Raw genomic sequence first — 24,122 nt, 5'->3', positions numbered from 1 at the left:
GTTATCATGTCTAAAATACACTTATTAATTATTCAAATAAATTCTTAGTTTATTTCACAATCATATTCTACTTCTCATTCTAATATCATCGCTTACTCATAAAATAACCTTTATCCTCTGAATCCATCTTCTATATTATAATTCAAAACTATTATTTTAGTAACTAATTTATTTCCCTTATAGATATAAATCCTGAATATTAAATCAGTTAATGTCCTTTAAAATCTCCTTATCTCATTAAGTGAGATTTAAGGCTCTTCCATTAAATGTCACATAAAGAAAACCATTTTTTAAGTCTAACTCTGGCCTTCCTTTTGTGCCAAACAGGCTTCCATAACAGAGCTTTTAAATACTGTAGTTTCTTAATCAAAATCCCTTCTATGTAAGCCTCATCCCATTATAACTTGTAGCCACAGCTCAAAAGTGCCTTTTCTTCTCTGGAAAAAGAAGTAGACGTGAATATCTCCTGAGGAATGATGTTTCTGACAATACCTAACTCAGACAAGGTTGTTGTTGTGAGGAAAATAGGAGGAAGAAGGTGTTTTAGGTATATTTGCCAACTTGAGTGATTTGTAAAAGTAGTAAAAGTGAAACAAAATTAATTAAATAATTTCTCCAAATAACCTCTGTAGCAGTTTCCTCTATTTGATCAAGGTAATAATATACAGGTAGTCCTTGAGTTACGAACATAATGGAGTCTGCCTATTATAGTAGCAAGTTGTGACCGCTGTAAAGTGGGTCAGTCACAGGACCAATCCAGTCTCACAACCTTTTTAATAGCAAAACCATCTTAAAATGTGGTTATGTGATTGTGGGTCACTGAAAATGGCCTTAAATATGGCCCAGTTTCTGAGTGCCCCAAGTATGGTAATGTGATTGGGGAGAATACGATGTTGAAACTTTGAATCCATGTCATATGTAGCCCCCTCAGGTAGGTCCATTAGAACTTTGAACAGTCACTAAACAACCAGTTGGAAGTTTGAGGACTACCTGTATATTATTTTTTTCTAGCTGATTTCAATGTTTTTTCCTTGACTAGTACTGAATGATGAGGCTTTAAAAATTTGCTTAGAGATATGGGAAGATCAGAGTTTTTATTGCATTTTAGAGAAAATGGTAAGCCATGGAATTAAAATTAAGAGGAGATGAAGAGAAGAAATTGGAACGTCATTTGAAGGGATTAAAGATTAAAATTTTCAATATGTTGCTGCTTCTGGTAGCTCCTAATAGAATTTTTCTTGGTTGAATGGTGTCATGGTAATGATTTAGAAGCTAACCAGCTTGTATAATGTGAGATGTATGATAATGTTGGGAATGACTCAGCAGGGTCTATGTCCCTTTAAGAGCCTTTTTACAAAAGGGGAGGCTCTGCTGCTCTGTTCTCTCCTGTTTCCTGCTGTAATTGTGGTTTGTTGGAGCCTGCTGTATTAGCAGATGTATGTATATTGTTCCTGATGTATAATATAGTGTAAGATAAACCATCATTTAACATAGACCACCGTTTACTGTGTTTACTCCTGGGTTATCTCAGCGTAATAAGACTGCATGCTCTGACAAATGGCATACAACTATGGTGTTTGTGGCATCCTACAGTCATAGTATCATTGGATCATAGGATTGGAAGGGACTTTAATTCAACTCTTTTAATTCAATTTGCTGCCCAAAGCAAGAGACCTTATTGCATCCCAGACAAATGGCTATCTAATCTTTTCTTGAAGACCTCCAGCGATGGAGCACCTCCAGCTCCACCAGGAGCTATTCCACTGATTAATTCTTACTGTCAAAAAATTTCTCCTTAATTTCTAGATTGGATCTGTCTTTAACAAGAGAGACTCTTTAACAGTCACCTGATCCCCATTTGCAACTTTTAGTGCTGGCTTCTGACAAGCAAAATCAGTTTGCAAGTTGCGATTGTATGACATCACGCATAACATTTCACATCATTCACTTAATGATCACAGCCAGAACTGTTGTCATAAGTTGGGGCAGTCACATGACTTCTTGCTTTACGATTACATGGCTTAGCAATGGATTCCCAGTCCTCCTGATTGAGGATTACCTCTATTTAGTGAGCGTGTTTTACTTAAACTACATGATTTCTCTACTTGTAATTCTGCATTCTTTTTCTATAAATTTTTAACTATTTATAATGTATATCAGTAGCACTGAATACTTATATGCTGCATCATAGTGCTTTATAGCCCTCTGTAAGTGATTTGCAGAGTCAGCCTATTGGCCCCCAACCAGTCTGGCTCCTCATTTTACTGACCTTGGAAGGATGGAAGGCTGAGTCCATCTTCAGCCGATCACCGAACTCCTGGCAGTTGGTAGAATCAGCTTGTAATATTGCATTCGAACCACTGTGCCACCACAGCTCCTGTATTTATAATTTATTTTAAATACATTAAATTTAAATACTAAACTATTAATTACACTACTTCTGAAGAATTTATACTAGCAAATGATGAATGATACTTTGGGGTTATTTCAGAATTACTTTCCCTCACTTTTTTTGGGGGGGGGGGAGAGCATCTTTTCACAGTTCCTTTCTGACAAGGAGAGAAAGTTAGTCTTTTCACTCCCTGCCCTAGCAGCATCCAAGCAACTTTTCTTTGATTGCTTTTGCTACTGAGCTGGCCCAAGTTGCTGTTATGTACTGCACGATACTGAAATAAAACAGCTTTATTTTTGGCTCTGTAGTTTCATAGCGAGCCTGTTATTGCTGTTGCAGTTGCTCGGTTGGAACCGTTTCCCCGTCTTCTGTTTTTGGCTGTTGCTGGGTTGGGATCGCTCTGTTGCTGTGACCTCTTGGCTGGTCACTGGAGGGGTTGGATAGATTGTTTGTTGCTGGGCAGGCATTGTTGAGAAAGCTTTGTTCTCCAGCATGACGAGTGGAGAATCCACAAATGGGTTGATCTTGTCTTCCTGCCCTAGAGACTAAGTCAATCAATCTTTGCCACGCCTCTCTCCTTAAGCTAGGAAACCCCAGTCACGATTTAGTCTTCGCCCGAGAGAAGCTTTGTTTCATTGCCTCCGAATTCCATCATGGTCAAGGCCTGGTCAACAACGGGAGCAGAAAATTGGATGGTTTGGCTGCAAAAACGTAATCGGCATAGCTATTTATTACATTTATACAGCAAACACCATAACTTTTTTTTATGGAAAATAACACATATATCAAAGATTGTCCAAGTTTTCCAGATGGAGGTGGCAAGCTTTGCTGAGAAGAGTTAAAATTTGTTCATAGTACACCTCAGTTAACCAAGAGGGCATGGCAATCTCAATTGTGCTTTGCCATTAGTACTAGGCTTACTTTGGAAGCAGGATCTAGGACAGTGGGCTTGCCTTTTGATGACAAACTGTTTTGTGCAGAGATCATCAGTGGTTCCTTTTGGATGTCCTTATCAAACTTTTATTCAGAGCCTTGGTACTATGCTCTTACTCTGAGCAACAGAATAAACCCCTCCAATGAGGCTTTGGGGAAACTCCCGATTTCTGCCCAGCCACTCTCCCGCCCCTGCCCAGACCCTTGCAGTCTTGCCTCATACCCGGAGGTGAAAGACGTGCCTTCAGTGCACCTCCAGCTGGGCAGCTCGGTTCCTAACGGGGTTGGGGACCCCTGTCTTAGGCCAACTCTTTTGCGTCAGGAGAGGTATAATCCACTGACTACAAGGAAACTTAAGTTCTGCAGGGATTTGGCCAATTGCCTCTTCATCACCGCTTGATGCAGTTTTAACAGCCTCAATGGTTGTGAATTATTGTTGACTCACCAAGATTATCTATGCTTCTCGAAAGATTCATGACCTGGCATTTCTTCACTGAGGAGAATTGCATCTCTTCATTAAGATGGAGTTGCATCTCAGCTCCGGTTTCTCAAAACATCTTCCCTCACTAAAGTCAAAATTTGCCCAGCACTGAATGTGGAAGAGGACAGTTTAATCCTCTCCAGTTTTAAAATCCTCACGTTTTGGTTTTCAATTAATTTTGAAGCCTATGCTAATAAGTTTTTTAAAAAATACACAAATGTTATCTAAATTTGTGTATCTAGGGACTGAACAAGTGGTGGTGATTGTTGCTTATGTCTTAGGCCAGGGGTAGGCAATCTTGGCTCTTTTATGACTCGTGGACTTCAACTCCCAGAATTCCTGAGCCAGTCCACAAGTCATAAAAGAGCCAAGGTTGCCTACCCCTGTCTTAGGCTTATCTAAAGAATTCTATGCATCTCCATCCATTTTTATAAGATTCAGCATCCTACACTGGTGAATGAATTCTAAGCAAGTGTGGCCGTTTACTTGTTTGATTTATCCTTTTATTCTAGGATCTCATAACTCCCTTTCCTCCCATTTTTCCATTTTGTTTTTCTTCAGTGAGAAAAATTAGTTAGCTGGCAATGAACCTTGTCCTTGATTCATTTGCAGTAATTCATTTCCCTGAGCACATTGGCATTCAGAACGGCTAAATCGGGTTTGTGGAAAATCACTTTTACTGCCCCATCTTATTGGCAAGAAGGGAATAAGGGTGCAGAAACTCAGATATCATTGCTATTCACAAGTCTTCGATCTAATTCATTCTTCTTGCTTTGCTTCTCTGTTTAATGACCCTGAATTGGCTCTATCTCTGGAATTGTAGCCAGGAAGGCCATTATCTCCACCATTGTTATAATTCTCCGTGCTTTCTTTATGGTTGTATATAGTGTGTTTAGGTTGTGTCGTGTATGTGTTTCACTTTGAGAGCGGGCAACTAAGTTTCATTTTTGATGTGTGCCGTTGTGCCCACAGTTAAAAAAAAATTACAATAAAGGTTATCTTATCTTTCTTCTTGAATCAGATTTTTCATATCTTGAGTTGCTCCTTGGACTGTAGACGGTCTTGTCAAGCATTAATGTGTCCAGGTTAGTTGCCTCTAGCAAAAACAGGTCTCTACTATGTGTTTTTGAAAGCTATTGTTTCTCCAGCATGAGGATGGAGAATCCCATTCGTGGATTCTCCATCATCATGCTGAGAAAAGGCGTTCAGGTAAGACAACACCCCTTTTATGATTAAAAAAGGCTTTCTGCATTTCATTTTAAAGACTTGAAGTATTGATATATATATGAAAACGGCGTCATTAAGTAATTACAGAGGAAGTGAACTTCTAGCACAGTGGTGGCGAACCTATGGCACACGTGCCAGAGGCGGCACTCAGAGCCCTCTCTGTGGGTACGCGCACCATGCCTTGGAGATGGCAACCATCCCTCTTCAACCAGGCGCCCGCTAACTCACCAAGGTCTCATGTGGCCAGATGCATCCCAGCACGGCTGGTTTTCCTCCCCCCCTTCCCATCCCTCCTGGCCTCTCATGTTCTCCTTTTCCCGGGCACGACCCACTGCATTGCCTCCTCAGCTGTCAGCTATCCTTCCAGCTCAGAACAGCTTCTCTGAATTGCTGGCGGCGGGCTGAGGAGCCCCAGAGTGCACTGGTCGAGGGGCCGGCAGGCTGTGGCTGCTGATGGACACTGTCGGCCTCCATCCGTTTGCTGGCCTCTGTGTGCGGGGGGCCCTGCCTCAACTTGCCCTGCAACAATGGCACCCCCGCCCTGCCTCGCCTTGCCTCACCCCGCAGGACGAGCCTCCTGCCCATCATCCCATCTGCCAGAGACCCCCCGGATCTCCCCCATCCCTGGCCAGCCCCCACAGGAGCCCCTCCCCACGAGCAACATCAAGGTGACCGTATCCACCTTGGCCACACACACCCAGTCTGCCATGACCACCACAACCATGCCCATCTAGTGGAACACGCCCACCTGGCACCCAGCGATAAATAAGTGGGTTTGGGGTTGCAGTTTGGGCACTCAGTCTCTAAAAAGTTCGCTATCACTATTCTAGCATCACAAACATTTCTTAGGTTTTATTGACGCAGAAATTATTTGTACGGGCCTGTTTGTCTGAACTACAATGGGGGAAAACTTCTGCTTTTTAGCTATTAAATCTTCTCCGTTCTTAAAAGAATGTCAATACAGATCTGCCCAACTACTTGCAAAGCAGTATTTAGCACCTTGTTCAGTATTTTGACAGCAAAACAATTTCAGGCACAATTTATATTAAAAAAATCATGTCTAATTCAGCAATTTGTTACCAACGGTGAATTGCGGCCCTCAGTTATTGAAGCAGTCACCATTTTTATCTGGGTTGGCAGAGTCCCCCTTACTCATCTATGCTTCCTGGTTCTCATCAAATATATATTGAATAATGCTTACGTTGGCCTTGAAAGGAGTTGACAATTTTTAGCTTGTTCTATTTGAAAAAATTTTTTTGTTTCTTTAGGAAAGGCTTTTCAGTTTGAAATGAGCGGGTCCATAATTTCTGTTACTTCACTTATCAGTTGTCGCTTATTTATTCAATTGGAGATAGAAAAATTACATTTCCAGATTTTCTGCCCCAGCGCAATCTGAATTTTCTTTAGATTATTTTAATCAAGACAGACGAATCACAGCATGCTGTAAAGCAGTGGTTCTCAACCTTTTTAATGCCGCGACCCCAACCGGTTGTAAGTCGAGGACTACCCAACCGGTCGTATGTCGAGGACTTTCCCTGCCCGGGAGTGCCGCATATGCGTGGTGCTGCCCCCTGCACCGGCCAAGATGTAGCTGGCAACAGGCAGAGACGGCGCAGGCTGACCACCGGCTGGGCCACCAGCTGGCCCAGCCCAAGGGAGGTAAGGCACTCGCCGGGCCCCACGCATGCCAGCAACCCTCCCTGTACCCGCCGGCCTCCCACCTCCCACCCCTGGCCCTCTTTTACTTACATTTTTAGTAGTTGCTCAGCAGGAAGGGGTGAAAACTTCCAGACAACTTGCAGCACCGTTTGCAGAATGGAACTTTTGGCGGGCTCAGCAGGGCAGAGACAGCCCGGACAATTCCTATTGCCTTTTGAAAACCAATAGAATTAGATTCTATTCAAGAGAGTCTATTCTATTGGCTTTCAAAAGCCAATAGAATAAAAGGGAGTAGCACATCTAAGGAAAAGGGGGAAAAAATGGTGGACTGCGTTGTTTGGCGACCCCCGTGAAATGGTCGTTCGACCCCAAATGGGGTCCCGACCCACAGGTTGAGAACCACTGCTGTAGAGGAAAAGCATTCACCACTACCATGAATATGCGTAAGTGAAGGGTTGACTGCTGTCCCTGGCCCCTTTTTTGTGATCTTCAGAGCATCCAGGATTTCACCAGCAAAATCTAATGCAAAATGCTGACTCACAGTAGGATACTTTTTGGAACTTTGCTTTGTAATAAGGTAGAATAGGATGTAATAGAATCTTGATATATTAGGGCTGTAATAAACTTATGAGCCTGCCAAAGTTTCCTGCTGTTATTTTCTTATAGGATGCAGGATTACAAGGGTATGTGGGTATGTGTGTTTTATGATATTTTGAATCTCTTGTACTTACCTCTTAAGATTTAGATTTCCTTTACTGTCTCTTTATCTGTTAATGGCTTTCATGGGTGGAACTGTTTCTGAGGCTTCTCATCCATTGTTAGTTCGGATTTTGTTTGTTTGTTTTTTGTGTTGTCCTTTTTGAACAAAAGGTACTGTGTTCATCTATACATGGATGTTGACTAGGCAGCAGTGTTGTAGTTTGGTATACTGTTCATGAGGACAGATATTTTGGGCTTTTGGAGTCTTGCTTTCTGGAGAATGAGGATTAGCTCACTCGGAAAGGAAATTATGCAGATCAGCAACAGACTGAATCCTTTCAGTTTTTCAATCTGCCATCAGTTGTTGCTTGGAGTATGATGGTGGTCTCTACATTTAGTAAACAGAAAAATGTACTTATCCCTTTGATTTGGTGTACTGGAGAATTTGCTAAAGTTGAATCACCCAATTCTGGTAACCAGGTGGCCATTTTGCTGGTATCTTGGCTATTGGGGCTGGTAAGATATAACATTAATTTTGCAGGGCCTGCAATTGGCTTTCAGTTTAAGGTTCACCTGTAAAACCTTCATGACTAAGACACCTAGCCTGCTCCAACTGGAATCAAAGTGGATTCTCTGGAGCATTTTTTTTTTTTTTTTTGCCCCATGCCTTCAAGATGTATGGGGGAAATGACTTTGAAGATGCAACTTTTCTGTTTTGATGCCGATGCTTTAAACTGCCCCCCCTTGGAGATCAACTTGACCTCTTCGTCGGTTTCCAGAAAGACGCTGAAAATTGAGCTATTTCAGAAGGGATTCTGCTAATTTAAGAACTCTACTGTATTATATTTCTTTATTTTTGTCTTCCTTTGATATTTTTTAATTTTTAGAGTTTTATGGCATCTTTTAGCTAAGCTGTGTATGTTTAACATATTTGTTATATTCCAGTGATGGCGAACCTTTTAGAGACCGAGTGCCCAAACTGCAACCCAAAACCCACTTATGTATCATTGGGTGCCGGGTGGGCGTAGCCCATTGGGTGGGCGTGGCCTATTGGGTGGGCGTGGCTGTGGTGGTAATGGCAGACTGGGTGGGACTAAAAAGTTCAATCAATCCCAACTTTGCAAAATCTTTTTTTTCCCAAAAGAAGTTGAAATTGATTTATTGAACCTTTTTTTTTTTTGCACACGGCGGCGGAGGCCTAAAGCGAAAAGGTTTTATAAAACCCAATTGAAGGCCTAGGACTGGGGCGACAGCGCGCATGCCCAAAGATAGGGCTCTGCGTGCTACCTGTGGCACGCGTGCCATAGGTTTGCCACCACGGTTATAATCTGTAGCAGCTGCTGAGATTGCAGTGGATGTAAGCCAAATAAATAAATAAAAACTACTAAGACATAAAGAGAGTTACTTTGTTTCTTTGACTATCACTTCCCAAAGGGGAAAAAAAACAATTATTAGTTACAGAATACAGAACAACAGCTTTGGGAGGGACCTTCTAGTCTAGGGGTCCCCAACCTCCGGTCTGTGGACCGGTACTGGGCCGCGGCATAGCAGCAACCGGTCCGCACAAACAAGTAAACCCCATCTGTGGGATGCAGGCAGCACACAAAATCACGTACTCTCCCATCCGTGGAAAAACCTTTCTCCATGGAACCGGTCCCTGATGCCCAAAAGGTTGGAGACCTCTATTCTAGTCCAACCCCCTGCTCAAACGGGAGACCCTCTACCATTCCAGACAAATGGCCGACCAACCTCTTCTTAAAATCCTCCAATGATAGATCAACCCAGAGAAATATAATTAGATAATCCCTACAGAGAAGAGCAACAAAGATGATTAGGGGACTGGAGGCTAAAACATATAAGGAACGGTTGCGAGAATTGGGTATGTCTAGTTTAACGAAGAGAAGGACAAGGGGGGACATGATAGCAGTATTCCAATATCTCAGGGGCTGCCATAAAGAAGAGGGAATTAAGCTATTTTCCAAAGCACCTGAAGGCAGGACAAGAAGCAACGGGTGGAAACTAATCAAGGAGAGAAGCAACCTAGAACTAAGGAGAAACTTCCTGACAGTGAGAACAATTAATCAGTGGAACAGCTTGCCTCCAGAAGCAGTAAATGCTCCAACACTGGAAGTTTTTAAGAAGAGACTGGACAGCCATTTGTCCGAAATGGTGTAGGGTTTCCTGCCCGACCAGGGGGTTGGACTAGATGACCTCCAAGGTCCCTTCCAACTTTACTACTATTACTATTACTATATCCTTCGTAGTTTTCAATTGCTTTTCCGTTTTTACTGTGTCTATTGATAGCACAGTAAGTACTGTCAAGGAAGCACAAACTGCCTATGTTTATCCCCAGTATCTTTGGTTTAGTTGCAGATGGCCCCAATATCTGTCAGTGATACTTATCCTTCATTGTATACATTGGAACCCCACTGAGAGCTTTCTCCTCTCCTTGAGGCTTTCCTTAAATTGTAACCTTCTAAAATATTTTGTTGTTTGTAAGAAGTGCTGATACTTTTGATTTACTTCATTATTAACGATCCATATTTCTATTCCTCTAGCCTCAGCACAAGCCAGAAGCACTGCTAAGCACAGAATTTCTCCCGCCATCAGTTCCACCTGGGAAAAGAGAAGTGTCATCATGTCTAATATTACCATTGATCCGGATGTCAAACCTGGTGAATATGTCATCAAGAGCCTCTTTACTGAGTTTGCCATTCAAGCTGAAAAGAAAATTGAAGTTGTGATGGCTGAACCTTTGGTGAGTTCTGTTTGCAGCCTTCTTCCGGCTTTTGTTTTCCTTAAATTATTTAATCTTAATTTGGAAGGAAAGAAACGGTGAAAAGCTGTAATATGCAATGAAGCACAAGGAAATGTTGATAGCCTCTCCTTTCCTTTCTCATTCCAAGTAGCTAATTTCTTAGTAAGATCAGAGTTACAGGGGTGTTAACATAAAAATACATAGTATAGCAAAGGAAGTACTTAGAGATTTTACAAGTTATAAAACTTTAAAACAGAACTATATTAGCCAAGCGCAGACTTATTTTGTATCTGATTAAAATTCCCTTTATTTTAGTACAATTTGAGTATACCTTAAATCCAGATATTTTTAGCTGACATGTATTAACTAGATTTAAATATTGGCAGTTCAGGCTATTTTAATAGAAATATACTGTTGATAATTGTTTCTTATAGGATCTGAACAGCTTTTAATAACATTGAACATGATATTGAATATAACATTGATACAGTGTATCTTGTTGGATCAGCTATAAAGATTAGTTGGAGTTCAGTTTTTTGCTTCAGCAAGAGTTTTTTTCACTGTTTTTTTAATGGGAAAGGGACCAAAGTTAAATAAAAAATACTTGTGGAACTGCTACATTGAGTTGGATAGAATGAAAATGATAGTAAACATTAGTACAAAGCAAAGACCTGTTTGGTGTTTCAAGATGGCAGTGTACAATTTTTCGGACATATAATGTGTTAATTTTAATTTTTCCCCACCCTGTTTTCCAGTCCTGGTTTTCTAGTGGATCATAATATAAATTTTTAATCTGATCAGTATTGTTATATTATAATTGTATCTGTTTTTCTGAAATTTATTTGTACTCTTAGGTTAACTAAATCAATTTAATCATATATTTTTATTACCGTATTTTCTGGCATATTAGATGACTCGGCGTATAAGACGACCCCCGACTTCAGAGTTGATTTGCATGCTTAGAAAGTCGTCTTATACGCCGAAAATACCGTAATTTCCAGCGTATAAGACGACTCAGCGTATAAGACGACCCCCAACTTCAGAGCCGATTTGCATGCTTTAGAAAGTTGTCTTATACGCTGGAAAATACGGTAAATATTCCCTCGTAGTATGAACTACACTTTTTTGTTGAAATTTGGTGGTATTATATTTATAATTTTATTTTTGACTTGCAAAATAAGATGGGTAAGTATGTATGTATAAACATTCTTAGCAACACCATTAATTAAAGATTTATGTTGTATGTAGTAAATGCATTTCAATATAACGTAGAACTATATTTCAAAAATTAAATCTAGAAGAAAAGAGATCAGTTTGAATTATATTGGGTACACGTATAATACTGCACTATATGTAATTCAGTGCTTTATTATTCCTATTTTAGGAAAAACTCTTGTCTAGATCTCTTCAGAGAGGTGAAGATCTTCAGTTTGATCAGGTTGGTAAAATTTCTTTTCAAAACTTAAAACCCTGTATTTGATAGGGTGTTTAAATAGTAGAGATCACAGATGTACATTTCCTAGGGACTGTAAGTTGGTTGACAGATTTTGTTGCACAAGCTGATTAAAAGCAGGTTTCTGTAATATTTTATAATTGAAACATTTCAGATTTTTTTCTTAGTTTAGAAGTATTTAGTTGCATCAAAGAAGATACAGCAGTGCTTAAAGGTTTGTGGACCTTTTTGAATTTTCAGTATTTCTGCACAAGTATTACTTAAAATATGATCTGTTCTCCACACAAGTCGTGTAACTAGATAAAGAGAACCCAATGAAACACATTGGTCAAAAACATTGTACTGATTCAATTGTTTATTGGAGAAAATGATTGTTGTTAGTTGCGAAGTCGTGTCCGACCCATCGCGACCCCATGGACAACGTTCCTCCAGACCTTCCTATCATCTTCTGGAGTCCATTGAAGCTCAGGCCTACTGCTTCAGTGACTCCATCCAGCCACCTCATTCTCTGTCGTCCCCTTCTTCTCTTGCCCTCAATCTTTCCCAGCATTAGGCTCTTCTCCAGTGAGTCCTTCCTTCCCATTAGGTGGCCAAAGTATTTTGAGTTTCAACTTCGGGATCTGGCCTTCTAGAGAGTAGTCAGGGTTGATCTCCTCTAGGACTGATCGGTTTGATCACCTTGCAGTCCAGGGGACTTTCAGGAATCTTCTCCAGCACCATAGTTGAAAGGCCTCAATTCTTTGGCGCTCAGCCTTTCTTATGGTCCAACTTTCACAGCCAAACATTGCAAAGAAAATGATAGGGGTACATAAAATTTCTTATATCTTCTTATATCAGGTTTGGGTTTTATACCAACCTGGGATACCATCACTGCCTAAATGTTAACCACCAATAGGAAAACTTGTTAACCTATAATGTCAGATTGTGGATTGTGAATCTGTTGGGAGATCGTGAGAATTCTTGAAAGAAGCCACAGTTTTTTAAAAATTGCCTCAGGTATGGCTAATGAAACTCAGACTTTTGTACATGGTATTTTTCCACATGCTTTCTTTTCTTAGTTAGATACAAGGATTCTTTAAATCACATATAAAGAATTCTACATTATAAACCATCAATAAAGAATTTTATATTCTGTAATTTATAAGACATATAATATATGGCTTCTCAGAGAAATATTTTTATGTCTCTTGGCACCTGCAGAAACTGCTCTAGTAATATATTAATAATATTGGGAATATCTCTAGAATATTATAGGATTGCAAAGTCAGCATGGTTCACTATTTTAAATGTCGAGTCTTTCAGAATGTAATTTTTTTTGTTAGGTGGCAGCACCGTATTGTGTGATTCACGTTTTTCTACAGTTGCTGTTACACCAATCAAAATGAGAAATGTGGAATGAGAAATGAATCACTGTCATAAAAAGAAAAAAGGAAGATTAATTTTTTATTTAAAAAATCATGTGATATGTCATACAAATTCATGTATCTATTAAGGATCACAGTGCAGAGTTTGAAAACACAGAACTAGTATAACTTAGTACAAAGCTTGGTGTTTATGTTTGAATAAATACATGTTGAGATTTTTGCTGCAGCATAAAAATGACAGATGATGCCATGGTGTTACAGCTGCGCTACAGTTTATGCATCCACCCACAAATATCTAAGAAGATTCTCGAAAAGATATTATATAGATCAGTGGTGGCGAACCCCATGGCATGCGTGCCAGAGGCGGCATTCAGAGCTCCGTGGGCATATGCGCCGTTGCCCCAGCCTCACCTCCCCCCACAGCCCCCTCCTCACCAGCAGCCCCCCTGGAGGAGAGTCGCCCCCAAGCGTGGCCCACGCGGAGCAGCACAGCCAAGGTTGGGCTGTGACAGTTGGGCAATGGGGACAAGACTCCGTCCTCACGGCCTGTCACGTGCAGTTGATGCTGCGGGGTGCGTGTGGAGGGCGGGGCTGCCATGGCACTGCTGGACTGCCTGGCCAATCTGCAGCAGGCCGTGGAGGCAGTGGGTGGCCCTGCGGGAAGGTGGCGCGGGAGCGGAGCAGGGGTGGAGCATGTGGGGTGGGGTGGAGCGGGCAGGGAAGGGAGCAGAATGGGGGGCGGGGCCCATTTTTGGGCACTCAGTCTCTAAAAGATTTGCCATCACTGATATAGATTAATTACTTTATAGAAACCCGTAATATTTTATCTTGACAGTTGATAAGCTCTATGAGCTCAGTAGCAGAGCACTGTCTCCCCTCCTTATTACGCACCTTGTTTGACTGGTACAAACGCCAAAATGGAACTGAAGACGAATCCTATGAATACAGACCTCGGTCCAGCACAAAGTCTAAGGGGTGAGTGCATTGTAGTGATAAACATCTGTGGATAATTGCATCCTCTAATTACATATTCCTAGACTAATTAGACTTTTCATAAATGTCAGCTTTAACATGGTCTAAACATATTAGGCTTGTCACCTGTCAACTTTAAACTCAACCCCAGTCCATGCTTTCATATAGATAAACTTAAATAACAGATAATACTCACGTTGTTAGTTGCGAAGTCGTGTCCGACCCATCGCGACCCCATGGACAATGTTCCTCCAGGCCTTCCTGTCCTCTACCATCTTCTGGAGTCCATTTAAGCTCACGCCTATTGCTTCAGTGACTCCATCCAGCCACCTCATTCTCTGCCGTCCCCTTCTTCTAATACTCATCAGTGGTCAAATATTGAAATATAGTTTTATGGAATTAATAAGCGTGGTGATACTATGAATAAAGTTCACCATGCAAGAGCAGACCATTCTAGCCTGCAACTTAAAATTACAGAAGAGCAAAAATAATTTGTTTGGAAAAAAATAATTTAAAGAAGATTGTAAATTTTCTAAAAAAAAATAAAGCAGTACATGCTGATAGCTAGTCAGAGCTGATCAATTATTGCTATAGCTACAGAAGGAAAATGTAAGTAGCTCTAAACTCAGATACTCAAAAGCAATTAGGAAATGGTATACTGTAATTCCTTATTTGGTTAAATATAGTAGCAGTTCCTGACTGTTGCTTTGAGCAATAATGATCAATTGGGTGTTTCTCTGGACTTAATTTCCTAATAGATTTTTTCCCTATTTTTTATTCTTTTTGCTGCTGTCAGATTGTAAGGGCAGTATGGAATTCCAGGATAAAGTTGGGCATTGGTATAGAAAGATAATTGTGTAACTTTTTTGACTGTATGCATGTACATAAAAAGTTACATGTATTTCTGTTTTGAGAAAGTAGCTTGTCTTATGTCAAGTATATCTGATATTTTGTATTTGTTTCAGAGATGAGCAGCAGCGAGAGAGAGATTATCTACTTGAACGAAGGGACTTAGCTGTAGATTTTATTTTTTGCTTAGTTTTAGTAGAAGTTCTAAAACAGGTAAGCTCTTTAATTTCTGCTATATATAAACTATTTTTTAAATTACAAAAACAGCTGAATGTCTTTGTATTCTGCTTAGAGATGGATCCCAAAACTGTGACATGCTAGTCTTTTTTCCTTAATTGTGCACTGCAAAATATAGTTCTGTTTAAATGAAATCAATATTTCTGTGGGAAAAGGAGAGTTCAGAATTGTTAGCATGTCATTTAATTTATTCAGATCCCCAAATAAAAATACGCCCTTCTGTTTATTTGCACATGTTTATCCAGTAACAGTGACAATCCACATTCCAATAAAATGTCTTAAACCATAAGGATAAGCAGTACATGTCCTCTCTGTTACAGATACCTGTTCATCCAGTGCCTGACCCTTTAGTTCATGAAGTTCTAAATTTGGCTTTCAAGCACTTTAAACACAAGGAAGGGTAAGTATATGTAGGAAACCAAATATATTTAAATATTTCTGACTTTTGAGTGAGTAGTGACTATTCCAGCATCTCAGAGAAGGTGCAAGTGTTTTTTGAGTTCAGCTTAATAAAAAGCTAGCTAAGTTTTATTTATATTTTTTGCTAAACAACATCTTCATGATTTAACAGATACCCATCCTGCTGAGTTTGTCTACATTTATTCCTAAAGAGATTGTATAAAGTTGAGGCCTGCAAAGGCCTGGATCCTGCGAGGAAAAAACATGCAAGCACCCCTTCCCATCCTATATTGCAAAATAATAGTATCCGTATTAAAATGCTGATTTAAGAATATCTAAAATGATACGATAGTTAATAAATAACTCTGAATGGATACAATAAAATTAAGAGTCAACATTATCAACGGTTAAAATTCTGCCTAGATGGTTTCAAATGTACGACATTTCTTCTGTACTGATTACATGATTCTTGGGCTTGTTGCTATAGGATTGGTGCAAAATTTTGTTACATTTCTGGAAGTCATTGTTGAATTACCTGCTAGAAAGTGGAGTTACTAGAAGATTGTGGTATTCAGACACATACTGTAGAGAGAGAAGTTCCCTGAGGATGGGTCCGGCACTAAATCTCTAGTCCCAGTGACTGACTCTAATTGTATCTTATTCGAACTTCGCACATGTTGGTACAACAGGGATTTTTGCACCATTGTGAATTAAAAGGGCAATATGGATGATTGTTTCAAGTTCTGCTAGCTGTCAGTAGCAGAGAACAAATGGTCTGAAAGTCTATACAGTCCCAACTTCTTTGTGACAGATCGATTGATGCCAAATCACATTCCTTTTGTGAATTTGATTTTTCCAAAGCTTGATGCATCTGAATGTTTTCCACAAACATCATCATTTCATCAAACTTTCAAAAAAAATTTCAACCAAAGATTGAATGTTACCGAATGGTGTTTTTAGCCAACTATGCTTGTCTATAATCTGATACATTTTTGCTCTATATCAGTGTTTTTCAACCTTGACAATTTTAAGGCATGTGGACTTCAACTCCCAGAATTCCACATGCCTTAAAATTGTCAAGATTGAGAAACACTGCTCTATATGAATTAGGCAGGGAAGATATTGTATGGATATTTTCAATCCAAAGTTAAAAGAAAATAAAAAAAGCTCCAAATATTGACAAATTAGTAAAATGCAAAAGCCCTGTGGTAAAAATCCAATATTGATGTAAATCAAGTAAAAACACTTCACCACCATGTTTCCATATAGAAAAGCGGAAGTTATTCAAGACAGCAACATAAATCAAAAGAAGAAAGAAAAAAAATTCAGCGGGGTGGAGGGCGTTAGAGTAAATCAGCATTCAGCCAGCCAGTCAACTCTTAAAAGACAAAAAGCAAAGTAAAACAATACATTCAAAAAGTGAAAGTTACAAATCCAAGTGTGCTGAGAAAACAAACTGCTTGAAGGAAGATGGATTGGCCCAATGATTTTTCAGTTGCACCCACAGGGATCTTCAATACTCCCCAGGTGGATCCATAGCTATTCAGAATCCATTTTGGGTCATTCGTAAGTGCTCACATTAAAATCCATGGATCAGCCCTGCCAGACAACCAGCTTTGGCAGCAAAATCAGCAGATTGTTGGCAGGAAAAGAAAAAAATCCTACCATTCAGCATCCATCTTGGGGTGGAGTCCTTTGTAAACCTTAATTGAAGAAGCAGAATTTGATTATTAGCTTCAGGAGGAATCATTATCCCAAGTATGATACCACTCTTGAAACTCATTTTAAAATGTATTTTAAATCTGTTTTTTTTTTCTTGAATTGGTAGTGTGCAGCTTAGACTTACAAGCAATCCTAGACTTACAAACATTAATTCAGTGAAGGTTCAATATTACAATTGCCTTGGAAAGAGGGCATTTGCAGCATGCTACATTTATGACTAGTTACAGCATCCTGCAGCATAACAATTTGCTACCGTTTTGCCGATTTCCGGCAAGAAAAATGGTGATGGGGGAAGCTAAATTTGCTGAATGACCACATGATTTGTTTAATGCCTTTGTGATTTGCTTAACAATCATCATAAAAAATGTAAAATTGAGTCTGATTTGACCTATACAACCACAAGAAGTTACAATGGAAATTCAAGACCCAGTTGTGGTTGTAAGTTGAGGTCTGCCTGTATGTGCAGCCTTGTGTTAATTGTATCCTAATATCAAATGTGTGGTTTTTCTTTTGTACATTTTCTTTTCATTGTAGGTATTCAGGGACCAACACTGGAAATGTCCATATCATTGCAGATTTATATGCAGAAGTGATAGGGGTTCTTGCCCAATCAAAGTAAGCAACTTCTTTTTTTGACACTCAAAAATTTCTTCTTTGACACATGTTTATATATAACTGTAAATGCTTAATGATCATAGGTAATGTGCTTTTTTAGCATGACAAATAATTATTTAGTTAACGTATAATACCATCTACTGATCAATTGCCACAGTGATAAATTGTTTTGCAAGTATCACTTAAAGACAAAAAGCAAAGTAAAACAAATTCAAAAAGTGAAAGTTAAAAATCCAGGTGTGCTTAGAAAACAAACTGCTTGAAGGAGGATGGATTGGCCTAATGTTTTTCAGTTGCCCCCATGGGGAATCTTCAAGACTCCCTAAGTGGATCCATAGCTATTCAAAACCCATTTTGGGTCATTCCTAAGTGCTCACATTAAAATCCATGGATCAACCCTGCCAGAGAACCAGCTTTGGCAGCAAAATCAGCAGATTGTTGGCAGGAAAAGGAAAAATTCCTACCGTTCAGCAGCCATCTTGGGAAGGAGTCCTTTGTAAACTTTAATTTAAGAAGCAGAATTTGGTTATTAGCTTCAGGAGGAATCACCCCGACTTTCTCATATATCCTAATGTGATCTAATATGGGCCAGTATTGTTTGTATGGTTGTAACTATCTTTTTTAAAATGAGTGCAATTATTTTACTGTTTGCGGGAAATCGTTTTATCTATTCTTTTTTGAAAAGCTTGCGATCTGCCTTTCTTTGACTTAGGTTTCAAGCTGTTAGAAAAAAATTTGTTACAGAATTAAAGGAACTGAGGCAAAAAGAACAGAGTCCTCACGTGGTACAAAGTATCATCAGCTTAATTATGGGGATGAAGTTTTTCAGAGTTAAAATGTATCCTGTGGAAGATTTTGAAGCATCATTTCAGTTCATGCAGGTAAGCTATTTCATTGTATTACAGTTAGGGAATCCTTCATTAGTTTATACTTTACAGAATGCGTGAGTGCAGGTTGTTGCTATATATTTCCTAAAATTAACTAGAGAAAGAAAGAAAGGATAGTAAAGTGGACACAGAGATAAAAGACCATGGAAATGTTTAAGCATGTGGTTTTTCTGTGACATTCTGTTGGAAGGGAAAGTTGGACTTTGAAGAAGCAGGATAGAAGTAGCATTGATTTTTTTTGAACTATGTTGTTGGGAAGAAAAATCTTAATACTGTGGGTAGCCAAGAAAAGAAATTCATTAAACAAATTAACCTAGCATCTTTATTCAAGCCATGAACACTCAGGACAATATTATCATATGTTGAACACCATATATGTAAATCTAGTTCTCAGGAGAAGCCTGTTATGATGGGAAAGGCAGAAAGAAAGAGAAGAAGATGGATGGAAGCAGTTAACAGTGGAAATGAGTGTATCATTGGAAAGCTTTAAACAGAACACCCTGGGAAAAAATCGATGTGGTTGCAAAGTGCCGATATGTCTTGATGGCACATAATCAAATGATATTATTCTTAGGTTTAATTGTAACTTAGCAATTAAGCATAGGAATTGCAAGTTGAGGTGGGAGTTATACAGTATGTATGAGAGGAGTTTGCAGAAAGTACGAGAAGTAGCATAATGCAGATCTTTTACTAAGAATATGCAAGAATGGAGTCTTTAAGGAGTCAGGAATGAAAATTAGCTGTAAAGATATATAGCTATAGCTATATATGTAAAGAGAGAAGATTATTAAAATGGTGTGAGACTTTGAGTGTAAAAGAGGAGGACCTGTGTGAAATTTAGGAGTAGTCAAAGTGGGTAGGAATATAGAGAATACTGGAAAACGTATTAATGCCCTGCTTCACCAATTGGAAAAATTATGATTGCCATGTTTAAAACTATGTAACATCTCAGACATGCTTCTAATTTAATTAATGATAATTAAATTGCATTATAATACAAATGGAAGAAAAAGGCACTATGGATATGGCAAGAAGGTTTATTTATCTTAGCCTAAAAAGCTGAAGTAATTTCATCTGGAGTGGTAATTGCTATGTTTATTATTGGCTGAGTTGTGATAAATTCCTTTCTTTATGCATTTATGTATGTTTTATCTATTTATTAAATTTATATATGCCACCCATCTCACTATATATATAGCCGCCTGTTTCAGATACATGACTCTTGGGCAGTTCATAGTAATTAAAATTCTACAAAAAACAAAACAAAAAAGAACATACACAAATACCATATATTCCGGGGTATAAGGCGACCCGGCGTATAAGACGACTCCTGTCTTCGGCGCCGAGTTGCATGCCTAGAAAGTCATCTTATACGCCGGAAACTACTGTTATTTCCGGCGTATAAGACAACTCGGCGTATAAGACGACCCCCGTCTTAGGCGCCAATTTTAAAGCTTGTGAAAGTTGTCTTATACGCCGGAAAGTACAGTACAAACTAATCTTAAAAACATAATAAATAAATAAAAAATCAATAAAACAAATCAGTAGCTGAAGATTACCAAAATCAAGAGCAATCAGCAGAACCACTATACAGACTCTACCACACACCCAGATACCCAAGCCCAATGCCAAAACCAAGACTTTAGGCCAGAGGTCCCCAACTATTTGGGCACCAGGGACCAGTTCCGTGGAGAAAGGTTTTTCCACAGACCGGAGAGTGCGTGGTTTTGTGTGCTGCCTGCATCCCACAGATGAGGCTTTGCTTATTTGTGCAGACCGGTTGCTGGCATGCCGCGGCCCGGTACTGGTCCATGGACTGGGGGTTGGGGACTCCTGCTTTAGGCCTTGTGGAAAGTCAGTAGGATGGAGGCCAGTCTGATCTCCAGAGGGATAATAGAGAAAAACCTCTCTTCCTAGGCCCCACTAGATGGCACTCTTCAGCAGATAGGATCCAGAACATGTATCTCCTTCTGTATCTAATTAGGTCAAGGAAAAGTTGTTCCTCAAATAACCCAGTCCCATGCTATGAAGGACGTTATAAATTATACTGTCATCTTGAATTGAACACAGAAACATTCTGATAACCAGTGCAACTCGGGGTAGAGGTGTAACGTGCTAGATCAGTGGTTCTCAATCTTTTTAATGCCGTGACCCTAACCGGTCGTAAGTCGAGGACTTCCCCTGCCCAGGAGTGCCGCACATGCGTGGTGCCGCCCCCTGCGCCGGCTGAGGCGTAGCTGGCAAGCGGCAGAGATGGCGCAGGGCGACCACTGGCTGGGCCACCAGCTGGCCCAGCCCAAGGGAAGTAAAGCACCCGCCGGGCCCCACGCGCGCCAGCAACCCTCCCTGCGCCCGCCCACCTTCCACCCCTGGTCCTCTTTTACTTACATTTTTAGTAGTTGCTCAGCAGGGAGGGATGGAAACTTCCAGACAGCTCGCCTTCGCTGCAGACAACTTGCAGCACCGTTTGCAGAATGGGACTTTTGGCGGGCTCAGCAGGGCAGAGACAGCCTGGACAATTCCTATTGGCTTTTGAAAGCCAATAGAATTAGACTCTATTTAAGAGAGTCTATTCTATTGGCTTTCAAAAACCAATAGAATAAAAGGGAGGGGAAAAAATGGCGGACTGTGTTGTTTGGCGACCCCCATGAAATGGTCGTTCGACCCCAAATGGGGTCCCGACCCACAGGTTGAGAACCACTGTGCTAGATAGTTGAAATTTCTTCACCATTTAAAAAGTTAAAAGAAAATCAGCAGATTAAACCTAAATTGAAAAAGTTACTTTCCCCTACTTGATTATCAGCACAAAGCTGCTGGCTAGGGATTCAATTATGTAGTGGTTTACATATTATTTATTTCCTGTAAAGAATGTTAATATATAACCCACCACAATTAGATTACTATTTGTAGTGGGTTATACATTAACATTCTTTACAGGAAATAAATTAGGGGAAAAGAAAAGTACTTTATGAAAACTCTAAAATCAAAGAAAGTTAACTATGTGTAATCCTCTGGGAATGTGTGGACGAAGTTGACTTCAAAAAATTCCTCTTGGTTTCTCATAAGTTTCCAAATAGGATTTTACTCATGAGTTCTGGGAAGTATTTCCTGAATGCATGTATTCATTGCTAGAGATTGGGTATAAATTCTTGAATTACATCAGTGTTTCCCAAACTTGACAATTTTAAGGCATGTGGACTTCAACTCCCAGAATTCCACAGCCAGCATTGCTGGCTGTGGAATTCTGGGAGTTGAAGTCCACATGCCTTAAAATTGTCAAGTTTGGGAAACACTGAATTAACATCATAAGGAACAAAAATGGTGAAAAAGCCATCATTTTGAAAGTTTTAAGCACTTGGTCTTTTCAGTGATATTCCAAAAAAGGGACAGTGTCTTTCTTCAACTATTTGTCCCAACATCTTGCTCTTTGTCAACAACTGAAATCAGTATAGAATAGAATAGTTTTGTGATCCACTCTACTTAATCGTCAGAAAGGAAAGTAAACAAGCTGAAGTAGAATTATTTCCTTATCACATAATTAACTACTTTGATAGTAGTATTGAAGCCGTCTCATACATCTCTACATAAAATTTTAGAAGGCAACATTTGGCTGTGTATGACATTTTGCATGCTGAAACCATAAAAGATTTTTTTTCTGAAAAATTGTTTTTGAATATGGCATTGCAGGAGCATAATCAGTACCAATTCCAGATAGTTTTTTTTTTTAACCGAATCTTTGTTTTGAATATTTGTTTCAGTGGCTTCAAAATATCAATTTTGCAGTGGTCTTCAAGACTTGGAAAAAATATGCCTTAATATATGTAACTGAATATCACAAAGAGTTGAACACTGTCATCATTTGATTCATCACAAATATTAGCAAAAAATGGCATTTGGATCGTCACAAATATTAGCAAAAGTGGTGTAATATTTTCAAAAACCTGGAATTTTGCACAGGAAAAAATTGTTCATATCTCAGTTAGCTTCAGCTTATGTATATAGTCAAGTCAAGTTTATTACAGTCAAAGACTAGAAACCAGAACAAGTTAAAAACACTCAAGGAATATCCAATTAAAAATTCTAGAATAAAATAATAAATAACAGATAAAATCTATATTAAAATCGCAATTTGGCGTCCAATCTGTCAGTTACGTATCAGCAAAACACAGCATGGCCTAACCCTAACTATACTATAATATCAATCCTTAAACTGTGAGACCCATAATCATTAAATACTGAAACGCAAAAGCGTAGTAATGCAAACAGATTTGATGTATTAGTTGTGTAAAATAGCTATGGTCGATTAATCACATGTTTCTAGAATAAAATCATTGAAGAGCTGTTAATGTAAGGTTTCTAAATTCATTCCAGTTTAAACTGGACTATTTTGTTGCCTGTATCTAGTACTTTGACTACAATTTACAGGGTTTTGTTTTCTGTTATTTTCATTTATTCTTACTAAACAAGATGGTGCACAGCAGAAATTTGATAGCTGTTTTCTTGCAGGAATGTGCACAGTATTTTTTGGAAGTAAAAGATAAAGACGTAAAGCATTCGCTTGCTGGTTTGTTTGTAGAAATTCTCATCCCTGTAGCTGCTGTAAGTATAATTTATTATTTCACAAATACAGTATGTGGTATACATACCAAAGTAGAGACATTTTCTCCTCAAATGGAATTCGCAGGTCTAAAAAACCCACTTTTTTTGTATTTGAGTGTACTTTGTCATACAGATAACGATGAATGTAGTCTATTTTTTTTTACAACCAAATATGTTGGTTTTTTTTTAACAAAAAAATCCTTTATGGGGTTTGCTTGTAATATTAAGGCCAAAATTCACTTTCTCACAATTCAATGAAACCCTCTTTTTTTTAAAAAAAACAAACAGCAGAGGAACCAGTTGAATTAAAGTAAATGTATGGCTGTTCTTTTTGTCTCTCTGTTATTTCTTTGCTATTTATGGTAGGACATATAGGCAGTATTCAGAGTAAATCTTTAAAGTGTTTGGACTTGGACTAAGTGTTATGTTGTAAAACTGAATTGCTTTTATTAACAGGATTTAAATGTGTGAGAAAGTATTACATGACTCTTTATTCTTGAAGATATGCTGTAGATCTGTTTCTTTTGATTCTAGGCTGTTAAAAATGAAGTGAATGTGCCATGTCTGAAAAATTTTGTGGAGATGCTCTATCAGACAACTTTTGAGCTGAGCTCAAGAAAGAAGCATTCATTGGTATTTTATTTTTTGTCTTAAGATACAGTACGTGCAATTTGATAGTATGTCACATAGCAAATATCTGGGATCACCAGCTATTTAGGGTGTCAGAATTTGACAGAGAACTACAAGCTTTTTTCTTGATAGGATACTTTAAACAACTGAAGTTACTGTATTTTAATCCAATTGTTTTATATTGTGGACTGGTTCTCTATAGATGTAACAACTGAAGGAAGGGAGCATTTTCACTTGTGTAAACTA

At 39.0% G+C, this 24,122-nt stretch overlaps 1 protein-coding gene across 11 annotated transcripts in view; it reads left to right on the top strand.

Moving 5' to 3' along the window:
• FRYL (FRY like transcription coactivator) overlaps window positions 1-24,122 on the top strand; it is a 187,793-nt gene that overhangs the window by 55,620 nt on the left and 108,051 nt on the right. For all 11 annotated transcript variants that reach the window (XM_039368293.1, XM_039368291.1, XM_039368288.1 and 8 more), the window contains exons 2-10: window positions 9,950-10,149; window positions 11,534-11,587; window positions 13,802-13,941; window positions 14,904-15,000; window positions 15,345-15,424; window positions 17,680-17,760; window positions 18,473-18,641; window positions 23,154-23,246; window positions 23,781-23,879. In XM_039368293.1, the coding sequence (XP_039224227.1) occupies window positions 10,030-10,149; window positions 11,534-11,587; window positions 13,802-13,941; window positions 14,904-15,000; window positions 15,345-15,424; window positions 17,680-17,760; window positions 18,473-18,641; window positions 23,154-23,246; window positions 23,781-23,879 (933 nt within the window). In that variant the 5' untranslated portion in view covers window positions 9,950-10,029. The remainder of the gene's footprint in view (window positions 1-9,949; window positions 10,150-11,533; window positions 11,588-13,801; window positions 13,942-14,903; window positions 15,001-15,344; window positions 15,425-17,679; window positions 17,761-18,472; window positions 18,642-23,153; window positions 23,247-23,780; window positions 23,880-24,122) is intronic.

Source organism: Crotalus tigris, unplaced genomic scaffold (genome assembly GCF_016545835.1).
Source record: "Crotalus tigris isolate CLP2741 ecotype Arizona unplaced genomic scaffold, ASM1654583v1 scf7180000020728.642097, whole genome shotgun sequence".
NCBI lineage: Eukaryota > Metazoa > Chordata > Lepidosauria > Squamata > Viperidae > Crotalus > Crotalus tigris.
Note: the sequence above shows the minus strand (reverse complement) of the source record. Positions and strands in the feature narration are given on the sequence as shown.